Below are 23,572 nucleotides of genomic sequence, written 5' to 3'. Positions count from 1 at the left end.
CGTTAGTAGCTGATATAACACCAAATTAAAATTCCACTAAGAAAGATCTCCATAACAAAAATCGCCTGTTTTTACACTTCCTGCTTTTCCCTGCTTGAGAATTTCTGTCCAATGAAAGGATGACCTTAGCACATGTGTGGTTTTGTTTACAAATTTTGGTTAACTTGCAAAAAGGGCAGTGTGAAAGCGAACCACACCAAAAATTGTATTTGGTCCGGACCAAAGCAAGTGAACTAGCGGACTTTCCTGGTGTGAATACACCCTAAGTTGCCCAGCTGTTGCCATGGTAACCTCATGTATTTGCCTCATAGTAACGCACTTGATGATGTGAAGTAAGGCCATCCAGCCTTGGGCCTGTGACTACAGATGTGTTTTTCCTCTTAAAAGGAAGGTTACTTCCTCTCTCACTGTGGGAGGAGTTTCTCGAGGGCATCCTTTAAACATTGTCCGCTTTGTTCCGTTTCCACCTCGTGCTCAGTTTAAGTGAATATCATAAATTTATCATCAATTCATTTTAGCTTTATTTCTCACTTCATTAGATTTTAGGGCACCACACGGAGGGAGGGGGGAGATGCGTGCCTCCTTTGAGAGTTAAAAATGCAATTTCACAGTCAACTTACACCGAAATACTTTACACAACAATAGAGGGAGAAAAAGACAGGAGGCCTACTTGAACACTGCAGTCTGTTATCAGACACCAGAGTCATGGAGGAATAAAGTGCTTGCTGGAGAGTGCTAAATCTCTTTAAACACCGCCAGTTAAAACGCCATGGAACGGATCTGTCCAAATGTGATAGGATCTGGCCCAACGAGATAGTGTACTGTCCTCCTGTTAAAAACGTTTGAACATCCTCCATTGCCCAATATCGATCAAACAACCGAGATAGCACATCATGTTTAGAATAGAAACAAAAGAAAGAAAATCAGTTTTGGAAGATAAGTAGAATTTTTATAAATAAATATTTTTAGCCAGCACACAATTGTGCGCACATTTAGTCACATTTGAACATACAGACAGCCATTTCACAGTGAATCAGATCACACTAATGAAGGAATCAAAACATCATTTATTACAGCAGCTTCCACTCAGTCGCGCTGGCACGCTCTCTTACATACACACGCTGAGAAGGCAAAGACATGACAGGGGCTGATAGATTTTTCCTGCTTCATTACCCACAGTCTTTCAAAGTGTAGCATAAGTCCACATCAAAATCAGCAACCAGCTAATCAAACAGAGGCATAACTCAAGCACTGCTGAAAAGGGCCAAGGCAAATCGAATCGTTTGGACAATTATCCTTTTCTTCTCTTGAAATGAATGGGTATTTGGCACACCTTAAAAAAAATTCACATTTCAGTTTTTTCTTCACAAAAAGCTGTTGTATGCCTTCATGTAATATAGTGCACAAATCACATGGACTACTAATGCTTTATCATTCTTTTTGGACACTATGTATATGGTCATTGTAAACTACTGTTGGATCTCTAAGGAAGAAAGAAATTCATACAGGTATTCAGGGTGAGTAAATGTCCCTTTAAAATGAGATTAATTGGATTATTGTCTTTCAGAAAGGCAGAGTACAACTGTCCATCTCAACTAAAAATGAAATGTGACATAATCTGGTTTCGGTCGCAGAGCCCAATGGATCTGTATAAGGCTCGTTTAACCCTCATTGCGTTTATCCATCCAGTGCAGATCAGATATTAAAAATTATAACCCTGAATTTAAGTGCAGATCATCTTGTCCCAATGCAGAGCTACAGATTCGATTCAGAGTTTGCTGCTCTTCTGGAATTGCGACACCAGTCCCAGCACCTGCTCGGAGGCCTTGATGAATTTATTCTGCATGTAGGCAGCGCTGTTAGTGCTGGTCTCTTGCAAAAAGTAGCGATAATTAACCATTATGCCACAGGAGTTGGCGATGCCCCGCGGGCTCGTGTCCGCTTGCCAGTTCAGCCTCCACATGGTGGCACCGTTCTGAAGGTGGAAGTTGGCCACAGGGTTTAGGGCGTAGCCCCGCCGTTTCTCTCCATACAGGTACCAGGCACAGAGCCGCATTAGCGCAGGTTCCAGAGAGTGGAGCAGGCGATCCGAGCGGATCCACTCGCTGGTGCCGATGAGCCTGCGCAGGGCTTCCAGAGCCGGAGCACCGGGAGCAGCTCCTGTCACATCCTCCACCTCCCTCCACTCCTGCTCAGAGAGGAGCTCCGTGGCACGTCCCTCCTTCTTGTGCTGTCCGAGAGCCCCTTGCAGCCATGAGGAGAAGCCAGGGATGGGAGACAGACTGGAGAACTGGGCCATGTGGGGGAACTCACTCTGCACAGAAAGATAAACAGACAGGTAACTCTCAAATATCTATACTAACTAACTAACTAGTCTCTGTCAAATATCTATACTAACATGCACAAATTAATAAATTATTTTATCTATCTATCTATCTATCTATCTATCTATCTATCTATCTATCTATCTATCTATCTATCTATCTATCTATCTATCTATCTATCTATCTGTCTATCTCTGCATTTATTTGATCAAAAATACAGTAAAAAGAGTATAACTAACTAACTAACTATTTATCTATCTAGTCTCTGTCAAATATCTATACTAACTAACTAACTAACTAACTAACTAGTCTCTGTCAAATATCTATACTAACATGCACAAATTAATAAATTATTTTATCTATCTATCTATCTATCTATCTATCTATCTATCTATCTATCTATCTATCTATCTATCTATCTATCTATCTATCTATCTATCTATCTATCTATCTATCTATCTCTGCATTTATTTGATCAAAAATACAGTAAAAAGAGTATAACTAACTAACTATTTATCTATCTAGTCTCTGTCAAATATCTATACTAACATGCACAAATTAATAAATTATTTTATCTATCTTTCTATCTATCTATCTATCTATCTATCTATCTATCTATCTATCTATCTATCTATCTATCTATCTATCTATCTATCTATCTATCTATCTATCTATCTCTGCATTTATTTGATCAAAAATACAGTAAAAAGAGTAATGTTGTAAAAAACTATTACAATTTTAAATAAATTTCCTATTTTAATATATTTTAAAGTATGTGTGAAAAATGTTCAGCAGGCATTACTTTTCAGTGTAACATAATCCTTGAGAAATCATTCTAATATGCAGATATGGTGTTGTTTTTATGCTAATTTCCCATTATTATAAATGTTAAAAGTGTAAAGAAAGTTCGTAAGAACAGCATTTATTTGAAATCTTTTATAACTTTATAAATGTACTTACTGTCTCTTTTGATCAATTGAATGCATCATTGCTGGATAAAAGTATTAATTTCTTTCAAAAAATAAACTTTTGGACAGTAGTATATCCTCTCTACTTCATCTTCTTTTTTCTCCTTATTTCCCATCCCACACATTCCATTTGTGCTGATTTAAAAACCATGTTGAACAAGTCCACAGTGTCTCTCTCTCTCTTCGCCCACAAGGGCATAGACACACTCATTTTCTCTCCCTCTCATGCCCACATTCAACCAGAAGAAAGCACTGAACAAACCAAAAGTGTCAGACTGGCCCCAGAGGAGCAGAGATTTTAAGTCCTCCACATCTCAAGTCCATCACACTTCTCTCTCGCTTTCATTCTTTGCCATGCATCACTCCTTCAGACAGGCCGGAGAGAAGGAAGATTAAGCATGTCCAAGGGTCACTTTTCATTCATCAACTCAATTTACTGTAAAACATCGGTCAGCAGGTTTAAAGCTACAGAGAGCGAGAAAGAGAGAAAATGAAGAGTAAGGACAAGAAGAGAGTGAATATAAGACAGAAAGTGAGTGCAAAAGAGCCCCGTGAGGATTCTGCTGAAAGACAAGCAAACCCTCCTCCTCTTCTCCTAAATCACACCGTGACCTTTCTTCACCTCTTTTTTTCTGTCTATCATCCATCCATCACGCCAATCATCCCCTTGTGGGATAGTGAGTCACCTTTACTCTTTATTCAGCGGAAGGATGAGCTCAGACACTCACACTATAAAGGTTCTTTATTGGCATCTATAGATGCTTTTCCACCGTCGAGCCAAATCGTTCTCATTGCTTAACCGTGAAAACTTGAGAAGACATGTTTGTCTAAAGTTTATAGACCTTAGTCAGGTAAGACGCCATATTGAATGAAAACGAGGCTGTGAGGGATAGACGTACAGTTTTTACAATGGCACGCACTGTATAAAGGTCATAGGTCACGAAACTTTTAAAACTGTTTTATGGAGTTTTTGTATACTGAAAGTTTTTTTCAGAAAGATAATTCATCGGATTGTTGTTAAACAACAGTACAATCCATTGAATGTACTGTATTCTATCCCTCACTGCCTCGTTTTCATTCCTGTCAACAATTAAATATGGTGATACCCTGACAAAGGTCTTTGTAATCTGAAAGAACGTATAAAGTACCCGCATGCTTAAAAATAAAAGGTTCCAAAAGGGGGTATTCGGAGTGATATCATAGAAGAACCATTTTCGGCTCCCTAAAGAATCTTTTTGTGAACAATTCTTAAAAGGTTACAACAAGATTACACTAACTTTTCCTCAAGTTTAATCACGGTCAACCATAACGACAAAAGTCGCTAAATAAAATAACTGAAAGCCTCATTTACTTGTTTAAACAGTTAAACTTGGCACTGTTCTTCAAAAAAAAAAAAAATCTATTTATAATTTACAAAATAGTAATAACTATAACTGGTGGAATTTTTTTTTATTTTGCTAGAAAATATGGTTGTAAGGCTAATGTGAATATTTATGGACTGAGATGGAGAGAATTCGATTCAAAGATAAACGAGCGAGCTACACACACACACACATACTTCAAAAACAATCTAATTCAAACACAAATCCAGAGCATCAACATGCACAATTTGCATGAAATAATATCTATCAGCTGTCATTTCCACTCAAATGATGCCTTCAATCTCTCATACGGGTAAATCAGCACTCAGAGAAGCGCAGCCGTTCGCAGAGTGCTCTTTACTAGGGTTTACCTCTATTACACAAACAGACACCCGGCACTTTGTTTCACCAACACTCCTGCTGAAGAAAAACTCATCCAAATCTATAAACCTGAGTGCCTCTCGTTTCTTTTCCATTTAATTCCGCCTTCATCTAGTAAAGAGGCAGCTCTGTGACATGCCATGTGTCCCTCCTTCCTCATGTTATTGAGGGTGACAGCTGAAATGTTATTAGTTTTCCTGCTTTTTTCTCCCTTCCATATAGAAACATTCAACGTATATAGATAGAAATGTACAATGCCTGGCACTAGGTGATGCTGTGGGACAAATATATTAAACGTATTATAGTATTTAAGGTTGTCAATCAGTTAAAAATCTTTAATTGAATTGATTACAAAAAGCCAATTAATTAATTGCATTAAATTGCATTTAGTATTTGTTGACAAAATCCCCTAGACAAAGATAATTTGAGTACATTACATTATAGATTAACAAAGGCCCCTTTCACACATTAAACCTGGTAATTTACTGGAAAATTACCATATAGACACACCATGTCTAGTAAACACACCATATATACAATTACAGTACCGTTATACAGTACCATAAAACTCTTGCTCAATTTAGAAACCACATATTACCCTTACTATTTCTGCTATAGAAAGATATAGTAAAAATGTTAATTTACCAGTAAAGACTGTAGGTGTAAAAGAGGCTATTGATTAGAAGCGGCTTTAGAACTTGTTTATAAGTTGATATATTGTTTTATTCCTTATTATTTATATATTGTTTTAACCCCTTCGCTGTCACCCCCCTTTTTGAGAATGGGGGTTAAAATGCACTATTCAAACTTAAATGGTTGTAATTCAAGAATGCTTTGGAATATAGACCCAAGTTTGGTCTTGTTTTAAAGGAAACACTCAGCAGATTATTGCTGAAGTGAAAACACTTCAAAAAATGAAAGTATGGAAAAGTTATGGAAGTTTAAATTTACAGTACATCAAATATACTGTACTATATATTTTTTATTTTATAAAAAATATATATTTTACAAAATATTTTTTACTCTAAAATTACTATAAAATCAAAGCCATATATCTAACCAAGTTGTGTTCCAAATTTGAAGTTGATATCACAAAAATTGAAGTTCCCATGAGATTTTGTTTAGGCGTAGTACTAAAAATAGCCACCGGGTGACATACATTCCATTGAATTTAGTTAGATACATTCTGCCTTAACAAATTAATACATTTCTGTCCAAATATCAATTCTGTCACAATATTTGGAACCTTGAGACTCAGACCTTTCTGACAATATGTGTTTTGTCAGGATTAGAAAAGGTTTTGATCATAAATTATGAAATATAATGATGCCCAAAAGGGGAGGAGCCTGATAAAATAATTTAGAGTACCGTTTCTATGGTAACGCAACGTTCAATTTCAAAACGGTTTTCACAGGATGAATTCTGAGTTTGTAAGCTTTCAAATGATACCTAATTTATGATAACTACTAAAATATGTGATGTAATAAAAAAAGGCGATAAAAAAGATAATATTATATTTTAGAGGATAATATATATATTATACTTTTTAGAGGATAATATTATATTATAATTTTTTATTGAAAAATACTAGATTATATGTTTTATTATGAACTTTTAGCATGAAAACCAAAGTTTCAATTATTAAAGGTGTGTGCGTCAACTTTTTGTGACAAAGGTCAGAACTCCTGTTATGACGCAGATTATTTTGAGGTGCACTCTTGTCAAAAATTCATCGGTTACTCTTCCTACATAATTTGTAGCAAAAAACAGCAGTCAAATATCTATTTAGAAGTCCTAGACCTTTCCAACCATATATAGTTTGTCATAATTAGATTAGGATTTAATAGTAATAAAGCGAAGTAAAGTTAGGCGTCCCGTATACGGGACGGTGACAGTTAAGGTTAAGCATTGTATATTGCTTTTTTCAGCATCTCACGCCATGAGCGCCACAATTTAAGATGTTACATTGTAATTTTTAAACCCACTGTAATTAATGTAAATATTAATAATAATATATTTAAAAAAAAATCTAACTTTATTAGACTGCTAAAAAATATAAAAGCATTTTATTTCTTTTTTCCCTTAATAACTATTCTTTATTTGAAGAAATGTCTAAAATCATTTATTAATTACTATATCAACCCTTTTAGTTTCTGTTAGTAATATATTACAGATTCATTATTATAATAGTTTATTATATTATTATAGAATTATATATAGGGGGATTCCTAGCATTTATTTTTCATTGACCAAGTTTTCGATGTAATAATTCTTAAAACAGCTGTGATGAACATAAGCAGCGCTAACATCTTTTTATGATTTATTTTCTCATTCCTTTGCCCACCTGCAGTTCTCGGACCACCCTCTTGATGAGGTAATTTCCAAGCTCCACCCCCTGCAGCCCAGCCTGAGTGGAGGAGATGGAGTAGAAGATGGCAGCATTGATCTTGTTCACATCCTCGTCTGCATCTAAAGTGGCAAACTCTCTCACGATTCCCTGGGAAAATAAGAGGCACATAGTAACAGACTCACAGGGGACTCACTGGAGGCATTGGCAGATTTCTGTACATTCTGAGCACACTGTCTTTGTTCTCTGTATTACTCCACTACTGTCTCTGAATACATTTGCCTGATCCTGCACAAGGACACTTTCTATCATTCAAGGACCCAATAACACATTTACACTCTATTCAAATTTGAACCAACCAGCCATCAATTATTCTTTGTGATGAAAAACAAATGTGATTGCCATTTGCATTTACCTGGATATTATTTGCTATGTCCTCAGTTAAGGCAACATGCAGCACCACCAGTGGTTCTCCAGGCATCGAAGCGTGGGTGAAGGCATAACATCGACGGTACGGCCCCACTCTGCGTTTGATATCCGTCCAGTTCCGCACAGGGTGGACCGCCTCGTACCTGTAGGATCAGACAAAAAAATAGAAAAGAAAAAAGGCTCAACTGGGACGTCAAATAAAAAGGAAATGTTTGCACGTACGAGAGAGATCTTACTGGCTGATCTTCTGAAGGATTTCGCAAGGGGACTGCCAAGTGATTCTTTCGAGTTGGAGTAACCCAACAGAGAACCATTCTGACAGAAGACTCTTCAGAGTGCTGTTCAGATCCTAACACACCAAGATACACAAACACAGAAGAACAGATGAAGAATGTGAGAAGTGAACAGGTAGTTTCATCACCAGCACATACCGTCCTACAGCTTAAAGTCCCCTGTTTTTTATATACTATTATTTATGTACTATCATATTTTATGAATATTTTGAATGAGGTTCAGGTTTAGTTTTAGTGCTTCAACAAACTTATTTTTAATATCATATTTACATTTCATTTTATTTTATTTTAATTCAGGTTTATTTCAATTAACAAAAATAATAAGTTATAATAAGTTCATTAATAAATATGTTTTTAATCGTTTTAGTTAAAGGTGCTCTATGTAGCTTTTCTTCTAAAATGAATGCTTTTTTTATTGCCTGTGTGTGAAGGGGTTGTAATCACACATTACAATGATCCACTTGTCGGGTTTTGCTATTTCCTCTGAAGGCCAATATTCATATTTATATGTGAAGTCTCCGGGTCGGATTTACCGCGAAATCCATCGGATGTGACGTGCATGCGCGCTCCCGAGCCTCTCTCCTTTTCTATACAGTCTATGCGACGCCACTGCAGCTGACAACATGGAGTCTGATAACACCCCAAAACGACCTGCCTCCAGCACAACACAGACTCCAACACAAACTCCACAAAAATATAAAAAACAAAAAAAAGTTTTATCTGCTGAAGCTCGTCAGGCCAAACGTGATTCTGATCGACTCAGGACGAAAACACGGATCAACATCGGCAGAGCTTTTGAATTATTAGTAAACTGTAATGAAATAGCAAGGTAAACTACATGAGACATGAAATGGATACAAAAGACTGTTCCAGGATAACAAAAAGTAGGTGCTTTAGGATGTAACTTATTTTATGTACTAGATGTGTCTAACGTCACTCATCCCACTACTATTATATTGTTTATAATACACATTTCCAGACACGTTCAGTGCAGTAATGTTACTTTCTACTGTCTTACTGTTACACTGACATTGTTCAGTCTAGTTCACTAACCGTTTTCGTTATCATATTATACATTCACCTATGTTGACATTGCTGATTGTGAAAGATACACGAATAGTTAGTGAAATGCCTTATGCTAGATAACATCACATGCCGGCTAAATGCAGTCAATGTAACGTTATCATGGTACGAGCATGGAGCATTAGTTCAACGTCAAGCTGATAAAAGTAGCCTATTATTGTAACGTTGCAGTGGGAGTTTACATGAGTTTCCAGCATGTTGTGTGATGCTTTCGCCGTTGCGTTGAAAGTCTCCGTGTGGCCGGTAGTGAATGCTCGCTCTTGAGATCGAGCACGCATACGAGCATGAGCGCTCTTGTTGCAATCTGAAACATCACCGCTAGAGGCCGCTAAAAAATACATACAGCACCTTTAACCATAACAACCTTGGATTGAACCTGACCCGAATTAAACCAAATCAATCAGACTCAAATAAAAAGGAATCATTTACTTTTTAAATGTGATTCCAGTCACACACATTTTTCTATAGGCACAAAGTTATGCGAGTTATGTTCAAATTAAAATGTTTAAAATATTTTTATTTGATATTTTTTCCATTACAAATCCAACACAAACCTAAAGTTACATTTGGAAATACTGAATTGAACCGCCTTGAAATGCAAGGTGTGGAATGCAAAAACGGAGCAATTCTAAGAGGGTCCTCGCACGATCAGTGCTCGGGCCCTAAAAATGGGTCATCCAGAAATCATCACAGTTTTGCGAAGAGGTTTATATATATCTTAAAAGTATAGCTGCAAAACCAGCCTGTTTAATCGTAAAAGGTCAAAGATGTGTGTTGAAAATGGTCATGCAAAACTAAATCATGTGCAAAAAACTTTGACCAATATTATAAATGGACTTCAGGGGGAAAAAATAATATGCTGCAAAAGTGTAGATCATTGCCGGTTTAATATTATAATTCATGTGCAATACCCAACGATTTTCAAGAACCGTTCTCAGTACAGCTGCGCTCATAATGGTGCCTAATTATAAAGTGTGCGGCTTCCGTTGGTGGAATTAATATTTCACAGGCGCTTTCACAGATATTGTGAAGCAACCCCACCAACTCATAGTTGCTGCCATTTCATCTGTCCTGTATACAACACGTTCAGAGGAGTCTCATTTCCCTCTGCAGCTCTTAGCGTCTGTTTATTTGCTCTGGTGGTGTTCTCATTAGAGCACAGGGATCGGTGTTAGCGTCCATTCGAGGACGCTGAAAGATTTCTGTGGTAAACACAGTTCCAATTCATCAAAGAGCTGCTGCTCTCCACATGAGATATGGTTCTGCACTCTCCCTCGAGGGTCAGATTTCTTTCATAATGGTGATGAGCAACACAGCACGCATACAAAAATCTAGATCTAGTCGCTGGTGCACTCATACAAAGCAGCTTTAAAAATTCTAGGCTAGCCTGTCCCACAGATGCATGCGCTTAAAAGAACTGTGGGCCTGTCAATCAAACATCAACACAGGCCGTCTGTGCGTGCTTCGCCCTCATCTATAGTACACGTAAAATCTGACCTTATTGTAGCACTTTCAGCGGTGCCTGCAAGCAAAAGATCTCGAATTATCATTTCTCAGCACGCTTTTCCCTATAAAGCCCGCTTGCTTAGATCAGCATAAATAAATGTGCCACTAAGTGATGCATTTGCATGTAGAAAATAACCAGGGGGTGTGAAGGCAAGATGTCTGAAGCTCCCAATAGCACCAAAACAATCTAACAAAGTTCGGATTGTAGTGTTTCTTGAAAACAGGATGGCTGTTCAAGGAAAGCAGGCCATTGGGGACTGAACTGGAGTAGTAGTCTACAGCATTTTGCTTTTCTGTCTATCTCAGCTTTACTCAGTGCAATCCACAGCCTATGGCTGCCCCAGAAGTCACCGTTCCACTTAACATTGAACTCATCAAATCCTCTCTGGGCTGGGAAATTACTTCTAACCATTTATTCGATGTTCTACCTTCAAATTCAGGGCAGCTGAAAGTATTCGCCCAAAAAGAGTTGTATTTGCTTACACGGCTGAATTTACTCTGGGGCCAAGCTTGCATAAGTGGAATCCAACTTTGATATGTACCATCGCACTGCAGGCCACAACTTTCAAAAGCGCCGCACTGTTTGGGCCGTTTCACATATTTTCTTGTGTGCCTAAGAGAGGGGAAGATATCCAACTCAATCTAAACTATAAGCGTCAAGGCAGATGCAGAGATCACAAATTATTAATCCCACCGAAGCGCTAAAAAAACCTTTGCCACGCTTTAACTTAAAAGGGCAGAGAACATTTGCTGCGTGGAAACTGCACTGCACAAAGGCAATAATGTCAAGGACGTGTCAATGACTGCACCTGAAATTGGGCTTTTGACATTCTCAGATTTTACCGACATAAATTAAAAGTGGAGAAGGCAGGTGCAAATGGAAAAAATCATGGCATTAGAGCAATACCTGTTCACACATAAAATGAAAGCCTGTTTTACACCTTGAGCATTTAAGAAAAATACTTCATTTAAGAAAAATACTTGGTAACACTTTCTATGTAATGCGTTATAATTCTAAGTATTGAATGCATTAATTACTCATGCCCTGTAATGCACCTTATAATGTATTGTATGGTCTCATGAATAAATGTAACCACAGTTATAATGTTTATAACAATACTTACATACATTATTATTATACTTATCTATTCATTGAACTCACCTTTAGAAAGTATAATGCATTAAAACACATGACAAACTAGCAATTTCAGATGTAACAAAAATTCTGCAAATGTTATAATGGATTTTAACTTTGTGTACAATAATTAAAGGGATAGTTCACCCAAAAATAAAAATTAGCCCATGATTTACTCACCCTGAAGCCATCCAAGAATGTGTATATAACATCCTTCTTTCAGACGAATACAATCGGAGTTATATAAAAAAGCTTGCTAATGTAAGTGGAATGGCTGTTTGGGAAGTATATTAAAGCGCATCTATTCATGATTAAAGTGCTCGACAAGGATCTGCGGGGGTTAATAAAGGTCTTCTGAAGTGAAGCGATGCGTTTGTGTAAGAAAAATATCCATATTTAAAATTTATCGACTAAAATAACTTCCGGCAGACGGCCGTACACATCGATTTACACCAAAAGAGTAACCCTTGAACTTGACGCACAACATAATGACGGCAATTGACGCCTCTCGCGGTTTCAACAAACAGGGCTGGGCAGATGCGTTCGTCATTACGTTGTGCATCAAGTTCAAGAGTAAGGCTTTAAAGGTGAACTAAGTAACTTTTTTACCTTAACCGAACAGCTTTGGAGTCATTGTAATGTTTATATTACTGATTTCGTGTTGAATGGTGGTCGTCTCCCACCCCCCTGGTGCCTGTGAGCCGCAAAACCACCCTTGCAACTTTGGGCCGGCGGGACGCCGTGTGTTAGGAAGTATCGTGTGATATCAGGTCTCGCGAGGTAACGAATTGCTTTACGGCAAAAAAACAGATCTGATAAAATGAGCATCAAACAGAAATATACATATACGTATACACCGTATACATGTGGTGTTCGAGGCGCACATACAATACAGACTGCCGACAGTTAAACAGGGCGCGCGCAGCTCTTAAAGGGGCCATACCTTATTTCCACTCGTTACAGCGTCCATCCTACTGAACAGGTACCGGTGTACAGGGGGAGGGGATCCGCCGTGAGTGCGAGCCATTTCTGTGTGAGTGCTATTCACGACAGTACAAGTACTCCACAGCGACTCTAGGGGTCGCTGTTTGACAAAAAACGGAATTCCTACTTAGTACTGCTTTAAGCCTTTAAGCTATCTGTATACGTATATTAATATCAAATATAAAATTTTATAAATCAGCCTTTCAGCCGTCAGACCTACACCATATCTTCTACACTGTAGGCTATGCATTGGTTTTCATTTATTCTTCTGCGTCGTTGTCCGCGTTGACATGCAATTACACATGCAGAGGGAGCATGTGAAACGCTTGTGTCCACGTAGAATTAACGGGTTGTTACATTTTTGGAGAGCTGCACGTCAGGGTACGCCGAAGGGTACGCCTACACACAGCCTACGATGTAGCTACAGCGTGAGTTCGACACAAAAGTATAAATTGGGCTTACTCTTTTGGCGTAAATCAATGCGTACGGCCGTCTGCCGGAAGCTTAGTTATTTTAGTCGATAAAGTTTTAAATATGGATATTTGGTAACGCTTCCTTTTACAGTACAGTACTTACGTGTAGTTACAGTGTACTTACCTAGAAAGTACTGGCTAATATAAGGTAAGTACATGGGTTAGGGGTAGGTTTAGGCCGGGGTAGGTTCAGGGTTAGTTATTACCCAGTAATTGTAATTACAATAATAAGTACATAGTATACCGGATATTTTTCTTACACGAACGCATCGCTTCACTTCAGAAGACCTTTATTAACCCCTGCAGATCCGTGTCGAGCACTTTAATCATGAATAGATGCGCTTTAATATACCTCCAAAGTCAAACAGCCATTTCACTTACATTATTAAGCTTGGAAGAGCCAGGAAGTTTTTTTTTATATAACTCCGATTGTATTCGTCTGAAAGAAGAAAGTCATATACACCTAGGATGACTTCAGGGTGAGTAAATCATGGGCAAATTTTCTTTTTTGGGTGAACTATCCCTTTAAAGAAAACATATAATGCATTATAACATGCATTATAAATACCTAGTTTATAATGCATTATATATAAAGGCTTTAAGTAAACATTTAAAATCATAAATGTAGCTTTGTAAAATATATAAATGGCTTAAAGGGATAGATCACCCAAAAGATTTTAATTCGGTCATTATTTACTCGCCCTCTGGTGGTTTAAACCTGTATGATTTTCTTTCCTCCATGAAACACAAAAGAAGATATATTGAAAGTCATTAGGGTCCAAACAATATTTTTTGGGTGAACTCCTTAAATAGCAAAAACTTAACTGTTTAGTAGGCTATTTCTTTTTTTTTTTTTTTACACCAAAAGCAACACATAAATGCAAACACTTTCAAAATATTAAAATCATAAATGTAGCTTAGTAAAATATGTTGAAATGGCATTTAGATGTTAATCAAATCGACATATTGCCGTTTTTGTTTTAGGTTTTTATTTTTTTTCGGTTTATCACTAATGCTTCAAAATGCTTTTTTTTTCTTTTTAAAATGCTTCAGAGAGCAGACCTCTCCTGCTATAATATAAACCTAATGTAAATCTCAAAACTAATGGACTGAGGAAATGTAAATGGCTTACTGACAAGGCACCAACTGTAACTTTCAATCACTAATATTGCAGAGGGCAAATCAGTGCAGTCAATCTAAATTGCTCTGAGGAAAACTGTGGAAAGCTTGCTGAGAGTCCAAAACAATGCAGACTCAGAGGAGATCTGCAGGACACCTGTTTGAGTCCAGACAGACTACATCTGTTTATCGATTATATATCAAGAGATACACCTGCCCAGAGATTTGAACTGACATTTCTTTGGGATCCTGATAATTCTGCTCGGGAGAGTTTGGGATGTGTAATTAAAGTTTACTGCAAAGCTCAGCATCTTAGCTGTTCTCTGTCTTGACCGTTTATTGTCATTTTAATGCATTTTGCCCTTCAGCACTCTGGCTGGTATGAGGTGAGCTAAATCAGGTGCTAGTTCACAGTTTATGGGTTTTGGATCTAGTTTTCACTCTCTGTGTCGGTGAATCAGAGGTGTTGTAGTCATTTATAATACTAACATAAGGTACAGAGTATTAAAGCGGCTTATTTTTACACCAATCTTGAGAAGTGCTTCCCAATTAACGGGTAAATAAATGCTAATATATTCCTGATTATTCATTTGAAGCACTAAGAATGTTGAAGAAAATATGGTTTGCAATGTCACACTTCATTCCAGTCCATGTACTAATAATATCCAATCTATTTATCACTTTATGAACACATTTTACTGAAAATTGCGCTGTTCAAATCGTAAAGCTTGCGGAGCCTGCAACAGTAACTAATCTTAGCAATGGTTCAACTGATGGACAGTTTGGGTAACAGGAAACCTCCTTACCCTGCATCTGGCTGCTATTTCACCCCACTGTCACTAACTCAGACATATTAATGACATAGAATCTGATTTCTGATAGGGCCTAGTGGGCTTGAGGTGTGCCAGACGGTTTCTCTGAAGCATTCCTTAGGGATATGCTGTAATGCAATATTATTATAGATAGAGAGAAGCAGGGGAAGCCAATGCTGAGAGCTGTGCTAACACTCACTAACAGGTAAAAGGGCTTTTAAATGAAGTGCAGAATACACAATGAATGGTCATGTGACCAAATTATTGCTTGGCTGAATGTCAGCTTGACATCAATTGTGCTTTCAGAAAGTATTCAGCTTTCATCGATTATTTCCCACTCTTATGTCAAATTACAACCTATTTAAATTGAAATTGTATTAGGTAATTATGTATCATATATACAAATGGTTGTTTATAGTGGAAAAGGTTCTTTTTGTTTCTTTTAAAACTGTTCCCGGTTTCTTGAGGAACAAAAAATGATTATTCTATGGCATTGCGGATTTAAAAAAAAAAATATATATATATAAAGGTTCCAATATTTTGAGTACTTGAGTATTTTAGTACTTTTTCACATATTACTTTTAAGAAATAGTAGCCAGTGTGTAGTAAGCAATACACTAATATTCTTTTTTTAACATTAAGGGCCAGATCTACTACCGGTAAGCAGGCCAAATTAGCATGAGAGTGAGAGTGCAATCCCATAAAAGTGCCCATGGGAGTGGAAAGTGCTGCGAGTGATCTACTGATGACGACGTGCACATTAAAGAACACAGACAAAGCCGGATCATTTCCACAATGACCAACACAATCTACCAAGAGCAGCACAAATAGCGTCTGGTTTAAAACATGCTTTTTTGGGGTGGTAAATAATGGTGCAAATACCAGTAAATTGGCTAGCGCAAACCTTAGTAAATCACATGATTCATTTAAATACTCTCTGAAATTTGCGTCTGAAAGGGAAACTCCAACAAATGCATATGCAATAAGGTCAGCCGCAAAATAACGGTGTCCACGCCTGTTCAGCACAAATTTTTCACTGCGTGTTGTAAATCCTGACAGTAGTATGTTTTACCGCCAAAAGAGGGTTTGCGCTGGTGCAAGCTGTTAGTAAATCTGACCCTAATTCACAAATCACCTCATGTATTCAATTCTTATGTTTTTCAATCCACCTGTGTTAAAAAAAAAAAATAAAGAAAACACTTGAGAAGACTATATAAAAACACTGACATAGTTTCAAACTTTCCAAAAATCACTATAAGTCCTTTGTAACAAAATGGGGGGAAAACATTGGAGTTTGGACTGCTTCAAAAATAAGCATCAGGACAAGATACTGTGCAAGTGACCCAGAGGCCGTCTACAACCCTAAAGGTGATGATACTGCAGTGCAGGGCAACTTTTTGAGCAATGTTGCTGGGCATTGTTGCCGTCAACGGGCAACCAGATGAGACACAGGGCCCACGACCGACCTAAATTATCCAGATAGAAATGTAATGTTTTGCCCATTTTCAATGGGAAAGTGCCCAAGCAACAATCGCTCGGCAAGATTGCCCAGCAACATTGCTCAAAAAGTTGCCCTGTGTATCATCACCTTTAGAGCACATCTCTTTGGCTGAAATGGGGGAAACTGTCCAGACTTCAATGATTTCTTTGCACTTCACAGAAAAGCTCACTTTTGAAAAAGGCAGAGAATGTCATACTGATGTTTGCTAGACACCATGAGAGAGAACCTGAAATATATATATTTTTTTTTGGTCTGATAAGACCTACTTGGCCTCAAAACACTCAAATCACATGAAGCCCAACAAGCAGTAATTCCTCATGGATCTTATTCAAAGTAGATGCCGCATTAAATTGTTCGCAAATGAAAGCAAGGCTGTCTTTTAAAAATCTGAAATACCTTCTTCTAGTATAACGTTTTGTGCAATGGAAAGGTTCCATGGATAGTAAAGGTTCTTTTAAAGTAACAACAGGTAACTTTTCAACCTTCATAATATATTTCCAAGTCTCTTGTGATGGTACATCGACTTACAATAGGTTGAATGACACGTCTGCCATAGCCTGACGGGGTCTGTAGCGTTTTTAATCGTACTTTTAAACTTCGGGTTTCGGGTAGTAACCGGCGAACAAAGAGAACTACAAAATTCGACTGCTTTACGGCATATACGTCACTTCCACCACCACCCCCACTTCCTTAAAATCGGACTTGCGAGCCAAATGTTATAGTCATGGCCGAAGCAGCACAGAAAAACAAGAAAGCAAAGGTTTTATCGGAGCAAAGCAAAAAGAGAAAAAGAGAAAGTGATCGCGTTAAAGGCAGAACGAGGATCAACATTGCAGAGCTGCCAACTCTCACGCATTGGCCGTGAGACACCCGCATTTGATTGGTTTCACACGCTCACACGTACGCCACACCCCCGGTTTCTCACGCTAAATTGTCAACCCGGTCGGTCAAATGCCTGAAAGATGAGTTTATCTATAGATCTACCTGTTGAGCCACTCGTGATCGACAAGTTATACCGCAAATTAGTTCAAATCTCCCGGAATCTAGAGCGAGCGCGCACGCGAGACAGAGACTGTGCTCCAACGCGCGCGGACGGCAGAGAGAGAAAGCGAGCGAGAGACCTTGCGTGTGCAGGGAGCATCGAACGCCCCATCGAAAAAAGAATGCCTCTCTCTAACCTCTCTAATTCGCTAGAGTAGTAGCGAATTATCAATCTGGTAGCTAGTAGACGATATTCTAGTTTTTGATGGTTAGCTATCGCTAGTATTCTCGTTCTGATTTGAACTTTGCAATCGATGAAATGCAAATAGCAAATGTTTGACCTAAAAAGTGTAGTCTACTCAACATGTACAAAGAAAGGAGGAAGATTATTAATAAAATCATATTTTAGGATACCTAACATGTCTGTGATATTTGTTTATTTGTCTTGCCTCAAGCTATAATGCAAATCGATTTGTAAAATTTGCAGATTCATTTATGGTAGCTTGATATTATAATATTGACGATATATGGTTATTATCAACCACTCAAACATTGCATTGAAGTATCATATAGATCCAGTAAAACGGTAACCAATAGACTAGGCTACTATAATGACGCTGGCTTGTAAACGTGAGCATCGCGATCATTTGTCGTTAGAAAAAAAATAAAACCCATGAAATTATATTCATATGACATGCTGAAATATATGCCACTGTACCTGGGATGAAGACATTTCACACGCGACGCAAGCAGAACACCTGCATGTGACCTCCTCCTACAGTGTTCAGGGCTATCCTGGTTGTCAACAATTGCACGTGCATGTAGGATGACAGAGTTTACGACAGTAGTAGAGGACAATACTGTTTCCCAACTGTAGGGGGAGCCCGAGAGCAAAAAACGACCTGTTGTTACTTTAAAAAAAGTATTTAAAAATAGTATATTTTTAAGAGTGTATGCTGTGTGAAGCATGGCATTATCTTTCTATGATCCAAAGAAACGAAAAGCAGGTCACAGGCACTCAGTCAAGTTTTCAATGAGGAGAAGGATAAAACTAAAAAGCCTTTATTTAGTACTATAAAGGCTTTTTAACTTTATCCTTCTCCTCATTGAAAACTTGACTGAGTGCCTGGGACCTGCTTTTCGTTTCTTTGGATCTTTTCCCTACTCCAAGAGCACCTATCACGGATTTTATAACTTTACCTGGTTGAACCTTTTACAGTTCATCTTTCTATGATTGTTGCCATCAAGGCCAAGGGCATTACAGATGAGGCCTATTACAGACAAATATTTGAGGAGAAACAGTGTCAATCTGTTAAGTTGAGTTCATGGAATGAAAAATAACTTTTCAACAGAAAAATTACCCATGAGGACAAGGAAAACCGGTACATAAAAAGGAGGTTTGTATTCTGCAATGGCCCAACCAGACTTGAATCCTAATGATTGGCTTATTTTTAGACGGACTATTTTCACATTTTCTACACTGATTTTGAGGGAAAAGATCTCTGGATTCTGCAGAAAGGATTTTAAACACGGTAAATGTGTAAAATGAAGCTGAAAGCATTCTTGCCGATAGCTGAAAGCATAATCAAATTTGCCAAAATATTTAACACACAAACATGCAAGGGGATTTGTTGAATTTTGGGAATGGCAAGAAGTGTTACGATACTGCATAATTATGCAGGAAAAAAAGGGATACAAAACAAACATTTCTAAAAGCATAAAGTTCTAAATAAATAATTCTTGATTTTTGAACAATTCATTCAAAAATAATTTATATTCTTTAACAGATGAGAAATTGTATCAATTTAACCAAATTTAGAGGAGCTAAACCAGGAACAAAATGTTGGGCACTGAAGACTTTATCACTTGTGTACACACAGACATGTGTCCATGTGACGTCGTGACTTAAATTAAAACAGCGTGCCATGAATTCAAACGTATATTTGGCACCAAAACATTACAAACTATGTCAGAGCTGAAGCCTGTGACGTTCACAAATGTGGGACTAAGGTCATCTGGCACCAAACACTACCACCCATGTGAAATCAGAGACCACCAGGATCTAAAGTAGGGGAAAGGGCAAATCACAAGTTTCCATGCCATGTCATAGCCTAACCAAAGCCATTTTTTAGGAATGCAGTATTCACTGACACCATCTGAAAAGCCAAAAGGTCATACCATGACACGGGTGCCTGCCTACACAGTGTTTATAAAAATTAAAAAAGATGGTATTTCTACATTTATATCACATTTTCGATAGCAAGTTATTTACTGTACAAAATCACGGAAACAGAGTTATAGGGAAATAAGAAACTGTTACTATGGTAAAAAAAAAAAGAAAAAAGTTGAGAGACAGCCTGGGGACACAACTCAACTTTATTGTTCACTAAAATCTAAATATATATGTAGGTCTTTATATTTGAATTGTTAATCATAATGAACATTTCTGCTAACAAAGCAAGGAAAATACTGAATGTATAAATATATGAAGCCTAGCCTATGTATGGTGTTGGGGTGACGCATTACAAGCAAGGAGAGTTACGTAATCAGATGACTTTTTCAAGTAACGAATTACTTTTAAAATGACAAAAAAACTTTTGTTTTTACTTTTTCAAATAAGTAAAGCAAGTTACTTTGTTTTCTGATTTGTAGAGAATTTTAGAGTAGGTGTAGAGCCTTTGTGTGCGGTGGATCATAAAAGGATCATCTCACTTTTGGTGTGAAATATGAAATAATAATTTCACTTTAGGTGTGTAAATGGGAGTTTATATTTGCCAAAAATGTAACTTTTGTTTTTAGCCATTTATTTTTGGTATTAAAAACAAACAAGCAAGCCCAACCCAGGTGAGAAAAAGTAACCTAACATGTACTTACCATAAAACGTAACTATTAGTTACTTTTTTAAAGGAGTATAACACAGTATTGGTTGCAAGATTACTTTTAACCCCCAACACTGTATGAAGGACACAAACTCCTTTTTCTCTTGGAATGACCCCAAAAACAATTACATACATACAACGATGAAATATTTGAGTATGAGTATGATGAGTATTTACCCTCATATGTGGGCTGTCACTAATTTTTGAGGATGCGAACTCGATGAGATCTGCCCTGAGGTCCACCAGAAACTTCACCCCTCCCTGAACCTTGCTGATGTGCGTGAGGAGCTGTCGGTACCGAGGTGTTAAACTGTACCGTAACCTGTCCTCCACCTGGAGGATCGTGGCCACATCCCGCCCCTGAGTGTCCTGCAACTTCGCAGCCAGATCCGAAGCCCATCTGTGATCTACCCCGAAATCATGAGACAACCTCTCGAGAAAATCAAGTCTTTGCTCTTTCTCTAAACTCTTGTAGAAGAGCATAAACTCCAGACTGTTGGATTCAGGTGGAGGTGGAGATTTGTCTCTCATCTCATAGGTGGGCAATGGGACCACTGTCTTTTTCAGGATCTCCTCCATGCTATTGTGCTCTGCGATGGAAGTGCATGGATACATGTTTCTGAACTCCCACGCTCTGATTCCCTGGACCGTTTTTAAAACAGCTCTGTGTCGATAATACTTTAGCAAAGAGCGCGCGGCTGTAGTTAAGTGGAAAGGTGTCATTGCGCGCCTGACAAATTCGCACCAGAAATAAACCTAGTATACAATGTTGAAATGCACATCTACTTCCGGGATCTCTTAAAGGAAACGCGCACAATTGTCAAATGCATGACAGTCCAAAGTACAATTTATTCTGTGTGATGATGATCCTACAAACTCACAAATTTGAACAAAAAAAAGACGCTATAAAAAATTATAACACTAGTAACCACGGCCCAGTTGTTCAAAAAGTTTAATCTGGATCAGATTGATCTGGATTTGGAAATCCCATGTTGTGCTATCCAGGATCAGGTATCCATCTGACTTTTTTGATGGTTTTTCAAAGCAAAATTGGATTGGATCACTCTGAAAAACCCACTTCAAATTAAATATAATAATTTTGTTTGATATTTGCATGTGTTTGTGTATTATTTATGGCACCAAAATCTCTTGTTTACTTCACTGCTACCGAAAGGATATGTCCACTTCTAATGTATTACTTTTACAGTTAAACTTGCTATCAAGAGCAAAACAAAAATGTGTGTGTGTGTGTGTGTTACCAAAATAGTCTCTGGTATTACTTGATACAAATGTTATTTTTTGACCAGTCTTAGTTTTATAAAAATTTTGTTTCTGAAATCCACCCTTCTGCTGGGATCATCTTCATTGGAACAAAGGTATCCCAATTACTAAAAAAACTTTTGAACACAAACTGGTGATTTGATCCAGATCAAAACCAAGATTGGATTTTGTGTTTTAATCTGATTTCAGAATCCCTTTTTTTAACAACCTACTTTCAAGATTTGATACAATCTGATCCGACAACGTTTGAAAACCTGGGCCAGGGGATTAAATTGAGATTTTGAAGGGTAGGAAACCCTGTTCCCCACTCCCCAGCTAAATTATTTTAGTAAAAGTAAAAATAAAAGTAAAAAGTAGGCTATAGCAAAAATAAGTAAATAAATAAATTAATAAACAAATAAATTATTCTATAAAGTTATTAATTAGAAATTGCCTTGTTTGAGTATTTAAACATAACGTTTCAGAAAACTTGTCATAAACAATTGTCTTTTTTATAGCTTATTGTAATTGTGATTAATCAACTGGTGAAGTATTATTACTAGCCTGCCCTATTCACCGTGGTGTCTTGCCTTTAAAAAATCGGACCATGACAATGATATTTTAAGACATGTATAATTGTACTATAATAATTCATTACATTATTTTAATAGTTATTGTCCGGAGAAATCACTCTTATCTTTCTCTGAAGAGTGTTTACTTGCGGAATCATGTTGTTTCTGTGACAGGAGAATAACCGCGGTGTGTTAGCCAATAAGAAAATGTATAGACGGCTCTCTAAAAAAATCAACCAATGGCGTGAACTTGAGGCGGGAATACCTTTTTGCCTGACCAATGGCAGACGTATTTGGGGAAACCTGTTTGGAAAGTTTTTTTTGGCGCAAACGCGTGCACGTGCAGCAGCTTTTATACTGTACACTCTGAGAGCTTTCAAATTCACATGAGACTTTTTTTTTACCGATTTTAAATGATTATTTGTTGAACCAGGTAATTTTACAACCATATTTTAAAGATAGGATTAACTGGATTAAAAAATACCCACGACATCAAAACCTCAAACCAGTGGATCGTCTGTATGATAGGAACCACGCGGATTCATAACAACTGCACAATATACGGATTTGCTGGTATTACATTAATGGTTACTGATTTGATTCACATGTCAGAGCTAAATTCCGGTTTTAGCATACTAATTCCATTAGTGAATTTTATCTTTTGTGAAGTTTGTGAACCAATTAAGACACCTGATTTGCTTTCATATCAGGTTGATATTATAAAATTGTTGCATTTCTGATTGGTATCAACATTTTAGGAATGACAGAGGGCTCTGTGAAAGCCATGGAAAAAGAGTTGAATGATAATCCATGCTCGAGTGAAGATGCATTTGCGTGAGTACAGCTGTTATTAAAATTACATCGCACCTTTATACATCACCAACAAATGTTGCACTGCATGTCCAATCACATCACATCCCCAAACACTTGTCCAAATGTTCTGTAGGCAAGAGAAACTCTTGTTCTTGACTTCCTGACATCCTGTAATTGTGCTCTCTTCAAATTCACACATAACCTCTAATGCATCTATGAAGTCTGCATATGAGTGTACGACTAGGCTAAACATTTGTTAGTCAACTGAGAATAAGCGCTATTTAATGGCAACACAAACAACAGCTGCGAATTATTATACACAGCGCTGCACTTTGCAGCACGAAACGCCTT

At 37.5% G+C, this 23,572-nt stretch overlaps 2 protein-coding genes across 3 annotated transcripts in view; one reads left to right on the top strand and one right to left on the bottom strand.

Moving 5' to 3' along the window:
- Positions 1–1,652: 1,652 nt before the first annotated feature.
- Positions 1,653–21,344, bottom strand: mlycd (malonyl-CoA decarboxylase). Its single transcript, XM_056261281.1, has 5 exons — positions 20,754–21,344; positions 8,047–8,159; positions 7,797–7,953; positions 7,379–7,531; positions 1,653–2,314 (listed from the first exon to the last, which is right to left on the bottom strand). The coding sequence occupies exons 1-5, from the start codon at positions 21,297–21,299 to the stop codon at positions 1,769–1,771; spliced, it is 1,515 nt and encodes a 504-aa protein (XP_056117256.1). The 5' UTR covers positions 21,300–21,344; the 3' UTR covers positions 1,653–1,768.
- A 1,840-nt stretch (positions 21,345–23,184) lies between these two features.
- The window catches only part of zgc:173742 (DNA topoisomerase I, mitochondrial), a 36,142-nt gene continuing 35,754 nt past the window's right edge, over positions 23,185–23,572 (top strand). For both annotated transcript variants that reach the window (XM_056261269.1, XM_056261270.1), the window contains exon 1: positions 23,185–23,242. In XM_056261269.1, the coding sequence (XP_056117244.1) occupies positions 23,193–23,242 (50 nt within the window). In that variant the 5' untranslated portion in view covers positions 23,185–23,192. The remainder of the gene's footprint in view (positions 23,243–23,572) is intronic.

This window comes from Rhinichthys klamathensis, unplaced genomic scaffold (genome assembly GCF_029890125.1).
Source record: "Rhinichthys klamathensis goyatoka isolate OS25496 unplaced genomic scaffold, OSU_Roscu_1.1 h1tg000181l_1, whole genome shotgun sequence".
NCBI classification, from domain to species: domain Eukaryota; kingdom Metazoa; phylum Chordata; class Actinopteri; order Cypriniformes; family Leuciscidae; genus Rhinichthys; species Rhinichthys klamathensis.
The sequence above is the reverse complement of the archived record's forward strand: the minus strand, read 5'-3'. Positions and strand labels throughout refer to the sequence as shown.

Coding starts and splice junctions, on each gene's coding strand:
- mlycd (XM_056261281.1), bottom strand. CDS start 21,299: ATGACACCTTTCCACTTAACTACAGCCGCGCGCTCTTTGCTAAAGTAT. Junction 7,954..8,046: donor ATCCTTCAGAAGATCAGCCA/GTAAGATCTCTC, acceptor CTGATCCTACAG/GTACGAGGCGGTCCACCCTG. Junction 7,532..7,796: donor ACATAGCAAATAATATCCAG/GTAAATGCAAAT, acceptor TTATTTTCCCAG/GGAATCGTGAGAGAGTTTGC.